Source organism: Capricornis sumatraensis, chromosome 1 (assembly GCF_032405125.1).
Source record: "Capricornis sumatraensis isolate serow.1 chromosome 1, serow.2, whole genome shotgun sequence".
In the NCBI taxonomy this organism is placed as follows: domain Eukaryota; kingdom Metazoa; phylum Chordata; class Mammalia; order Artiodactyla; family Bovidae; genus Capricornis; species Capricornis sumatraensis.
Window position 1 is genome coordinate 238,797,388 of NC_091069.1, and position 12,057 is coordinate 238,809,444.

General features: G+C 35.1%; 1 protein-coding gene across 2 annotated transcripts in view; it reads left to right on the forward strand.

Annotated features, from left to right (window-relative positions):
• The window catches only part of STAG1 (STAG1 cohesin complex component), a 322,933-nt gene that overhangs the window by 228,416 nt on the left and 82,460 nt on the right, over window positions 1–12,057 (forward strand). For both annotated transcript variants that reach the window (XM_068987932.1, XM_068987933.1), the window contains exon 14: window positions 6,931–7,048. In XM_068987932.1, coding sequence (XP_068844033.1) covers window positions 6,931–7,048 — 118 coding nt within the window. The remainder of the gene's footprint in view (window positions 1–6,930; window positions 7,049–12,057) is intronic.

The following is a 12,057-nucleotide window of genomic DNA, read 5'->3' on the forward strand; positions in this document are numbered from 1 at the left end:
TTTATCAAACAGTTAACATCCATAACATACTATCTATCAGAATCTGTTTGCACATGTGAACTTTAGTTTGCCCATTTAAATGTTCTTTAATGTTAGAACTGTATTTCCAACTGCTGGTATAACATGGGGGGATAGCAAACTTATACCTGAAGCTCTGAATAAACAAACTTATTGGCTTAGAAATGAGTGGGAATAGAGTTGCAAATAAAGGTAGCAAAAATCTAGAAATCTAGGACCCTGAACTTTACTTGGGGAAAGAGAATTTTTGGTTTGTATGGGAATGTCTAGGAATAAGAGAAACGTAAGAGACTGTATGACTGCTCAAGTTTGAAAGTGCTGGAGATACTCTGTAGAAATGAGGAATTGAGAGACAAACAGATAGTCTATAAGAAAATTAAGATCAGACAGAGATGTAAGGATTAGTGGAAAGAGTGGGGTTAGGGCAAAGCAGAACCAGAAAAGTGAGGGAATTGCTAATATTTTTTAAGTGAGTTGGGAACAGAGAAAGAATACAGTCAAAATGAAACCAACTGGAGAATTGCATTTGTGTAAAGGATGTGTTTGAGAACAGTGTATTAAATATGTATACAGATTTTGTGGGGATCTTCTTAAAATGCCAGTTCTAATTCAGTTACTCTTGAATTGGAATCTGAGATGCTACTTTTTGTTTATGCTTCTGGACCAGAAGTCCAGGAACCACTTGGATAGCAAGAGTCCAAAGCATTATTTTCTTAACAAAGCAAGTGTGGATATTATTATGGAGTAAAATATAGATGCTTATAAATGTTTAAGGTAAAACACTAAATACTCAGTAAATATCACACCTGTGATGGACTATTCAAATTAAACCCTTAACCCTTTAAGTTTTAAAGAAATGAGATTAAAAGTATTTTGCAACAATCAAGTCCTATTTAAAATTTTGACTTTAATAGTAACAGTAGCATCAAAAACTGATAGGGATGAGATACACATATACTATTTAACTACTGAAAAGTTTGGGGAATATGATGATCAGATTAGTTGAACTTGATTGTTAATTGAAAGAAAATGTTTTGCATCTCTGAAAGTCCAAGGACTTGACTTTTTTGATATATTAAAAGCCACAAGTACTTAGTTTTACAGTTTCATCCTCTATTCATAGCAGTAATTTGTGATGTGCATTACTGCTCTATTTTTGAAATGGTATTACTGTTTTATGTGTTTGCTGCTCTTTACTAAAATGTTACAAGAACATTAAAATATATTTCCCAGTTTTCTTCTGTGACATTCTTGTTAGCTGCGAAAACAACTGCAAATCGTAGTTAAGGGTTTCTAGTTGATTCGTGATCATAATATTGGTGTTTATGGTCTCCTGTTTTACAGGAAGCTTTGTTTGTTAAAATCTCTCTTCTGGTTTTACTATAATGTGAGTTTTTAGTAATATTTTAGTCATAGGCTCATAAAAAGTTGAATTGAAAGAAACCTTAGAAATCATAAAAGTAGAATAAGTCTAGCTTATAGTTGAATTATCAGTCAGTTACCTATAATTGACTGAACTGATTATCTTTCCTATTCCTTTGTTTTACTGGGATGATGTTGTTGTTCTTTACTTGGTAAGCCCTGTCCAACTCTTTGCAACCCTATGGACTGTAGCCCACCAGGCTCCTCTGTCCCTGGAATTTCCTGGGATGTTAAGTAGTAAGATTTTAATAATAGAATTGTAAAATATTGAATTGAAACAGGTTTGCAGTCCATAGGGTCTTCCTCTTTTATATATGAATTATAGGTGAAATAAGATTAAGAGATCTACCTAAATTAATTTTTCTCTTTTTGTACCAAAAAGTGGCATTTTTAAGCCATCACAACTTTTTTAGCAGTCATTGGCTTCAAGTGAAAAAATACCTAGTGTATTTGAGATTGTCTTTGTTGTTTGAAATGCATGCCAAATAGTAGGATAAATGGTACTTGTGTATGATAAGCCCAGATATCCCTGTAGGTTGTATGACCATAATACTTACTATACAAACTTTTGAAACTGATGCTTTTCAGAGTGACAAGGATGCTGTTAATAATTATTCCAAAGCAGTTAATCATAACCCAGAACGTTTCCAGACAATCTAGAAGTATTGTAACTATACTTTTAGGCATATAGAATGATAAGGCCAATTATGGCAGTCATTTAAGACAGAAAGTTAACAGATATATTATGAATATAACAACCAAGAAATCCCCCCCAGAATAACTTTTTCCTGTGTTTTATTTTTTTTAATGTGTTCTTCAAGATTACCAAAGCTGACTCTGTTTCAGCAGAGAACAAACCCAGTGTAAAAGTATTTGCAAATTTAGGCTTAATTATTTAGAATGGTTATTTGCACTGTAAATGATTTTTCATAAAAGGAACAAGTGTAAGATTCCATTATACTGTGAGCTCGTTTATAGTATTAACTGTTTGACAGAAGAGTTAACTATTTGACATGAGGTACAGTATTTATGAATAACCTTGAAACCAATTAAAAACAAGTGGGAACACACTGAGAAAATTTTAGTTAAAGTCACCAGGAAAATGAAATTAGTTTGTTATATACAAGATTAGAGGAAACTCTATAAAATAAATTATGCTTAGATATAGCAGGGTAAAATTCACCCCACATAAATGTAATTTTAATTTATGTATATAATATAATTCTGATTATTTTGCTGTACAATGACTATCCATTAATGAGCAACCTTTTTTGTTCATCTGTTTCAAAGAAATACAAAGAATGCTTGCACAACCTGATTTTCATGCTGTTTTTATAAAATTATGATACCAAAAACTGTTTTTAGAAAGTAAATTTTTGTTTCATTGTTAGGGTTCCAGATCCTTTTTAATCCCAGGGCTTCGTTATGGCCATTGAGAATGCCTCAGGACCTTTCTTCTTAATAGCTTCATCTTTCACTTACAGTAGAAGATCCTTGGTATGAATTGTGTGAAAGACTGTTGTAACCTTTTACCCTATTGGCCACATAAAAAACTTTTTTTTCTCAAACATGGATCTGTCTACCTGGTATTCTTGTAGAGGTTTGAGAGTAGCAAGTTATTTGGCCATCACAGATGCCCCAAGACAGGAAGATGGTATCATGAATGTTATGTCAAGCCAATTCCTGACAGACTATGTTGTACTGATTGTTGTTGCTAATACTGTTGAACTTAAAATTTTTAATAAAAAAAATGGGCCAACATATTATCATGCCCTGCTGGTGTACACATTGAGTTTGAAACAAGAGATTATTAGTGTTAACAGAATGCATTTTACTAAGCCACCACCTTAGAGTCAGAAAGAGGAAATGGTCTAAGACATTAGCATCTATATTGAGAATATACACACAAAAAATTTCCAGAACAATGACAACATTCCTGAGTTAAATTTTAATATGCTGTCATTTAAGGCATAGAAAAATCATCCTTAAAAATGCCAATACTAAGGGAATCACAGTATTTAAAGCCTTGAATTGTGCCAACAACTCATCCAACTGAAAACCTCAGGCTAAAAATGTCAGAATGAGTGAGACATTACCAGTTGACAGAACAATGCAAAGTAAATGATTATGAATTCATTCCAATAGAGTTAAGTAACCCATACCCTCACAGATTCATGGGGTTGCAAAGAGTCGGACACGACTGAGCGACTGAACTGAACTGAACTGACCCTCACAGAAGACAAAAATAGGAGAAAAAAAATTTTGAGGCTTTTTTAGTAGAAATCTGAAATACGTTAAAGACAAGAGAGAGCAACAAAGGCTGGTGAAAGGAGTAAGCTCTCAGTAATAATTAAATGACTGCCCTTTAGTGGAGCTTATTCCTCACTTTAGAAGTGCTAGTCTGGGCATTGGGATATAGACATTAGGCTGAGATGCAAAGTTGTGAATAAATACCCCAATAATTTATGGATACCTATAGGGACAGGGAACTTCTGCACTCAAAATACAAAGTGCATACCTGCAATTAGCCTGCCTGACTATATATCCCCCTTACCACTTCTTCACAACCAAGGAAGCTAGGACCTTGCAATCAGACTCAAGAAAAGCATTCTAGCTACTAGTATTCTTCAGTCTGGGCTCATATATTAATATGTATGCTGGTACCCAAGAAACTCTGAAACCTGAAAATAAAATACAATGAAAAGGAAGCACAAGGCCTGACATATGAAAATTTTTTATTAATGCCCCCAAATACAATAAAGAGTAATTATGAAAGAAGAAGAGAGTTCTTAGAAATTAACATGATTTTCAAAATGTGAGGGAAAGGTGGATCATTAAATGACCTGAATTGACATAACCAAGGATTGGCTATAGATCAAGGGATTTTTTTCCAGGAAGGAAAAAGTTTTTTCCAAAGGAGGAAAGAAATTAAAAGTATCAGAGCGAAATTAAGAAATAGGGGGTACAGATTAAAACAGTTTATTATGTTACCTAGTAGAAACTTCAAAGAAAACAGAGAATGAAGGGGGCAACTAAACAAAGGATATGTAGTTAAAATGTTTACTACCTTTGTATCCTATATGCAAAGTATTACTTGAGGCAGTTTTTTAGCAAAGTATTACTTGAGGCAGTTTTTTAGCAAAGTGAAAAATTGATTTAATAACAGAAAAATAAAGAATATAAGAAATATTGGTGAACAAATAAGTCTAGGAATCAAGCTAAACGATATGACTCTTATGCTTAAGGCAAATAAAATTTTTAAATTTTGGTGATCATGGTGATGGAAAAAACGAGTTAGGAAAAAAACTGCAGGAAGCACATATTAAAAAAAGAAAAAGAAAATGCCATTAGTAGATAACAGGGGAAGCAGATGCCAACATCTGTAATCTCTCAATAAATGTAAATGGACTAACATGCTTTATTTAAAAGGCAGGTTATCATATAGGGTTGAAATAAAGAGATTAAATGTTTACAAATACATCTTAATCAAAAATTTAACATAGAAAGTGAACTGGATAGATACTGGATGTAATTAACAAATGCTTATAAAAAGCTGAGGGGGCAATGTCATATATAAGTCCAGAATTCAGAACTAAAAGGGACAGGGAGGATATGTATAGAAGGTATAATCTGCCAAAAATATATTTGTGAACTTTTTATACCTATTCTATAGATATGGTTAAGTGTGTCAAGCATAAACTCAAGTTTACTCAGCATTTTTTAAAATTTTGGTGAAACAGTTTACCATATTAGCTACTAGTAAGTGTACTTGTTCATTGGCATTAAGTACTTTCACATGGATGTCCAGGTGTCACTACCATCAATCTCTAGAACTTTTTCAAAATCTTCCCTATATTGAAACTTTATACCCACTAAATAGTAACTCCATTTCAGCATAGGCTTAGTAGCCTATTAGATCTTCCCTGGTGGCTCAGGTTAAAGCGTCTGCCTCCAATGTGGGAGACCCAGGTTCAGTCCCTGGGTCGGCAAGATCCCCTGGAGAAGGAAATGGTAACCCACTCCAGTATTCTTGCCTGGAGAATCCCATGGACGGAGAAGCCTGGTAGGCTACAGTCCATGGGGTCGCAAGGAGTCAGACACGACTAAGCGACTTCACTTCACTTCACTTTAGTAGCCTATTAAAAAAACTATTGGTTTTTCTATTTTCTGCTGTTAATTTTCATTTTTGATACCAGGTTGTACACTGTACTTGTGCCTGTCACTGTTGGAATGTTACTGATGGTCTAGGGATATTTTCCTAGGATATGTGATTTAGAAAGTTTGACTATATCTGACTGCAAACCTTTGCCCGTCTTCTTTCTGAACAGAGATGCTAATCAGTATTATCTACTCTGGCTTTGACAAAAAAACATTGGGAAACTGTGGATGTTGAGTGTGCATAAGTATGTACATAGTTTCCTGAGGCATTTCAGAAAACAGAATATGAGATTCAAAATGCAATGGAAATGAAGTATAGAATTCAAGAGGTGAAATGAGGCAGAGCTTTAAATAGGTCGTCAAAATTTACATAGAAGTTAAGAATAACGATATGACTGATAAATAAAATAGTACTTAACATTCTATGTGCTCTACACTCTTTTTTAGTGTTTCCTTTTTTTTTAATTTTGATCTCAACACATTAAATTATATTAACAGCCAGTGAATGGGTTGCAGTCCTAAAGTTTGAGAAATGCTGATCTAGAAGGTGGTTGTCATGAGACTCAAAAGTAGTAGAATTTTCATACAAGGATAGAGAAGTTAATTTTAAGTAGCAGAAACTAGTACATGGCCAACACTTCTACTTACCTTTTCTAAAGAGATTAATATTCTTCAGTTTAGTGACTGACAAGCAGAAAAGAGTTGAGCATGAAATGTTTGATAAGAAACTTGAGAGCGTTTACTGTGGGAACAAGGATTCCAAAGAAAATAGTCAAGTAATTAGCAGCAAAAAGTGAAGGTGTGATGAAATGACAGATTCATTGAATTAAGTGGAAATTAGAGGGGAAAGCAGAGATACGGAGTAACTTACATTTTGACCTTTACGAAGAAAACAGAAATAAAAAGTTAGGCTGGTACCAATGTTGGATGTTTCAAATGAAATTATGGGAGAAAGTACTTGATTTTTTTTTTAAAGGTTGTTATAGAGAGAGACAAACTAAAAGTAATGAATAGTGGCATAAATCCAAATGTAACTTCAGGAAATCTGTTAACTAGTTGTCCTCTCAGTTTACTCATTAAAGATCATGCCGTTGGACTAGGAGAGCCTTAACTTTACTATTATTTTAAAAAAATGATTGAGTCTATATATTGTATCCCATTATCAGTAGTAGAAAGCAAGTGTGTGTGTATGTGTGTGTGTGTTCTCTAAGTGGCTCTTGAAAACATTATCAACAGTTTTAATTATAAACAAAATGGCTGAATAACTCGATAATGTTAGTAGTAGTTTCTTCATTAAATGTTCTTCAGTCACATTTGATTTGTTATTTTTAGTTACATGAACATGCTGCCTACTTGGTGGACAGTTTGTGGGAGAGCTCTCAAGAACTGTTGAAAGACTGGGAATGTATGACAGAATTGCTATTAGAAGAACCTGTTCAAGGAGAGGAAGGTACAGTATTTTGATAAGTTGATTTATATATTGTTTTGGGTTCATATTGATAATCATACCATCCTGTATAAATGACTTCTTAAAAATGAGTATATGTAAGTATATCTGTGTATCTTTTTTTCAAAGAGAACAGTTTGTTTCCTGTAACAAGCAAAGGTGTCTTAATAGTATCTAACATCTTTCTATATTAGGACTACAACCGTGCATGTCCCAGAAGTTTTTAAAACCCTATAAACATCATGGAGCATTCAAGGTTTTCTTTATGCTGATTTCAGATACAAAATACTGACGTACTTAACGTAAAAAGAAAAAAAAATGGTTTATCCGAGTCTTTTCGCTGTATATAAGTACTTGGCCTTTCACATACAAGGTTTAATTAGACCACAATCATCCCATCTTTCGTTGTATATTTTTTTAACATTAAAATCAGGAAACCAACAATAAAGTCAGTTACTTAGCTGTTCAAGAAATAGGGAGGGAACTTCCCTGGTGGTCCAGTGGCTAAGACTCCACACTCCCAGTGCAGGAGGCCTAGGTTTGATCCCTCATAGGGGAACAAGACCTCATATGCTGCACCTAAGAGTTCGCATGCTGCAACTGAGACCCAGCACAGCCAAATAAATAAATATTAAGAAAAAGAAGAGAAATAATTGCTATACTGATAATTTCTGAAGTATGCATCTTAATGTTACACTTTGTGTAATAACATGAACAGCAGACTGGATATGTATACTTAATAAAACATTCATCTTCTAAACACTTATATGAATATTAGCTCCGTAAAGCTAGCAATGCCTCTTCTGTATAGCTTGTTTCTCAGTCTAGCCCAGAATATTGTTCAGTCAATAAGTCATATCTGACTCTCTGCGACTCTGTGGACTACAGCATACCAGGCTTCCCTGTCCTTCATCATCTCCCAAAGTTTGCTCAAACTCATGTCATTGAGTTGGTGATGCCATATAACCATCTCATCCTCTGTCACCCCCTTCTCCTCCTACCCTCAATCTTTCGCAGCATCAGGGTCTTTTCCAGCGAGTCCACTCGTTGAATCAGGTGGCCCAAGCTTTGGAGCTTCAGTTTCAGCTTTAGTCCTTCCAGTGAATATTCAGGACTGATTTCTTTAGGATTGACTGGTTTGATCTCCCTGCTGTCCAAGGGACTCTCAAGAGTCTTCTCTAGTACCACAATTCAACAGCATCAATTCTTCAGTGCTCAGCCTTTATAGTCCAGCTCTCACATCCGTACATGACTACTGGAAAAACCATAGCTTTGACTAGACAGACCTTTGTCAGCAAACTGATGTCTCTGCTTTTTAATACACTGTCTAGGTTTGTCATAGCTTTTCTTCCAAGAAGCAAGCGTCTTATGATTTCATGGCTGCAGCCGCAGTCCGCACTGATTTTGGAGCCCAAGAAAATAAAGTCTGTCACTGTTTCCATTGTTCCCCATCTATTTGTCATGAAGTGATGGGACCAGTTGCCATGACCTTAGTTTTTTGAATGTTGAGTTTTAAGTCAGCTTTTTCAATCTCCTCTTTCACTTTCATCAAGAGGGTCTTTAGTTCCTCTTCACTTTCTGCCATAAAGTTGGTGACATCTGGATATCTAAAGTAATTGATATTTTTCCTGGCAATCTTGATTCCAGCTTGTGCTTCATCCAGCCCAGCATTTCTCATGATGTACTTGCATGTAAGTTAAATAAGCAGGGTGATGATATACAGCCTTGATGTGCTCCTTTCCTAATTTGAAATCAGTCCTTTGTTCCATGTCCGATTCTAACTGTTGCTTCTTGGCCTGCAAACAGGTTTCCCAGGAGGCAAGTAAGATGGTCTGGTATCCTCATCTCTTTAAGAATTTTCCACAGTTTGTTGTGATCCACATAGTCAAAGGATTTAGCATGGTCAGTGAAGCAGAAGTAAATGTTTTTCTGAAATTCCCTTGCTTTTTCTATGATTCAGCAGATGTTGGATACTTCACCTTCTTGCATTTCTTTTTATTTGGGATGGTTTTGGTCACTGCCTCCTGTACAGTGTTACAGACCTCTGTCCATAGCTCTTCAGGCACTCTGCCTACCAGATCTAATCATTTGACTCTATTTGTTACCTATGTGATACAATAATAAGAGATTTTATTTAAGTCATACCTGAATTGCCTAGTGGTTTTCCCCACAATAGTAATTTAAAAAATGACTGTTTCATGTAATCTATATGAATTCCTAGAATGGAGATGATACCTTGATGTAAATGAGGCTTGTAATGAACTTTAGAATTGAAAGAAACAGATTCAGATATCTAACTATCCTTTGTTACTTATATCATCTTTTTTCTATTCCTTAGATTACCTTTCTTTAAAACATAGATTATTTGTCTTATTTTCTTAAATAGCTCTTGTAAGTATTAAATGAAATAGTTTACTATTGATTCTCTATTCTTTTTTTCTCCTACTTTTCTGTGTGGTTCAGCTCTCTGGTATATAAGAGCAGAATTAGCCATTACCTGCAATAGATTACCTATACTTAATAGTGACCATCCCTTAGTGTTCTTTCCAAGCAGTAATGCTAATTCTTAACCACTGGACCACCAGGAAAGTCCTTGGTATTGTTAACTTTTTACTCTCATTTAATTATATAAAACATGTCATTCAGAAAATAATTACCATGACTGTTAGTCATCAAGGTTTTCTAGATGAATCTGCCTTCTTAAAATAACTGTATATTATTATTAGATTTTCTTTGTTGTTTAAGTTTAGTTGACATTGAATTTAACTTTCAGTCAGTTGGCTTGGTTTGGTTTGATTTGGTTTGATTTTAACCAGAAAAGCAGATTGTAAAATGGGGGGAAATTTTTAAATCAACCACAATTTCAGGGTATGGTTGAATCTGGAAAGGCAAGGCTGGAGAATTTATTCATAACAAATGCAGAACTATTTTGAAATCCTGATTCACCTTTTTTTCATACATTTGTCCATATGCATGCTGTACCACATATAAGCTTTGGTATGGAATGACATCCAAATCAATATTCTGAGCTACTGTTTCGCTGTATTTGATATAATAAAATGCCATAGTAACTTATTTTCTTAAGACTAATTGGAAGTTAAGTTGTACTTTAGGTAAGTGAAATTTATTAGATATTCTAGTGGGTGAAAGTCTAGTTAGCAGTTGCAAATATAGGATTAAAATTTTTTCAAAACATTTATCAAAGACTACCAATAAAAGTTTAAATCATAACTGCTATATGTCCAAACAAAATTATCAGTCAAAAAGATAAAATGCACCCCTGAGTGCCTAGCAACACTATTTCCAGTAGCCAAGATGTGGCAACAACCTTAATGTTCATCAGCAGATGAATGGATGAAAAAGATGTGGTGTATATGTACAGTGGAATACTACTCAGCCATAAAAAGAATGAATGTTATTTGCAGCTACATGGATGGACCTAGAGATTATTATACTATGCGAAGTAAGTCAGAAAGAGGAAAACAAATACCATATGATACCACTTATATGTGAAATCTAAAATATGACACACATGAACTTATCTATGAAACAGAAATGGGCTCACAGACATAGAGAACAGACTTGCGGTTGCTGATAGGGCAAGGGGTTGAATTGGGAGTTTGAGACTAGCAGATGCAGACGACTGTATAAAGGTGTAGTCACTCAGTCGTGTCCAACTCTTTGTGACCCCATGGACTGCAGCCCACCAGTAGCTCCTCCGTCCATGGGATTTTCCAGGCAAGAATACAGGAGTGGGTTGCCATTTCCTTCTCCAGGGGATCTTCCCGACCCAGGGATTAAACTCTGGTCTTCTGCATTGCTGGCAGACTCTTTACCGTCTGAGCCACTAGGGAATCCCAAATGTATGTAGAATGGATAAACAACAAGGTCCTATTGTATAGCACAGGGAACTGTTACTATATTCAATATTGTATCATAAACCATAATGGAAAGAAAAATAATAATAAATCACAACTTCTATAAGACTACTTTGCAGTGTTTTTAAGAGATGGTAGTTTGTGGGGATATATGTGTATTCTACAGCAAAATCAAATTTCTGGTTAAATTTTTTAGTGTAATGTGAAGGTCTAGATAACAGGTAATCAGGCAAAAACAGGGCCATAGCTAAGTTATTTAACTTCTCTGGGTCTTAGCTTCTTCATTTATTAAGAAAAGTCTTGTTGATTAGATAAACTTCTGTGGTCATTTCCGGTTAGAATTCTGTGGCAGTTGAGGGTGATGTAACGTGGATAAGTGGAATTCTTCAGGCAGTGAGTCATTAATTCAGTTATAATATGAACATATTTGTTGACCACCTTTTATGTGCTGTTATACTAAGCATTGCGAGTGTAGTCTTAAGCAGGGACAGCTCACTGCCCATATGGAGCTTACATTTCAAGTGGGGATGGTAGACCAAAACTAAGTGGTCAGAATAATTTCAAAAGTTAGTAAGTGCCTGTGATAGGTGATAACAATAAGAAGGTGTCCATTGTTAGATTGAATCTGAAAAGGAGATTCTAAGGATGTCATCCATGAGCCAGGAGTCTAAAGGATATGGGGGTTAATAGAGGAAATGGTAACTGCAGAGTATCTATAGCATGAATGATATTGTTATATTCCAGAAGCTGCAATAGCTGGAGCACTGTGGGTCAGTGGCACTAGATGAGATAGAGGCAGAGGCCTGATGATGTAGAATATTTAAGTTCATAAGTGGATTTATTTAGTTTATTGTAAGTATAATAGAAAGATCCAGGGTAATTCGAAGGGGGGACGGAGTCGGTGTCTTAGGAAAGAATTATTTAATTAGAAATATAAACAGATTAGGAAAGAATAGTGTAGTAGGTAAATTAGTGGAGAAAAGAGGCTGATATTTCTTGGTTTACACGGAAAGCTAATAAAGTCTCAAGACAAGAAACTTGCACCATCTACGTTAGCCACAGGCTCCCGCTTGAATAGCGGAGGGTGCCCTGCCTTGGGCTCCCTCTCACCTGGGTCTTAGAAGCCTGGGCAAA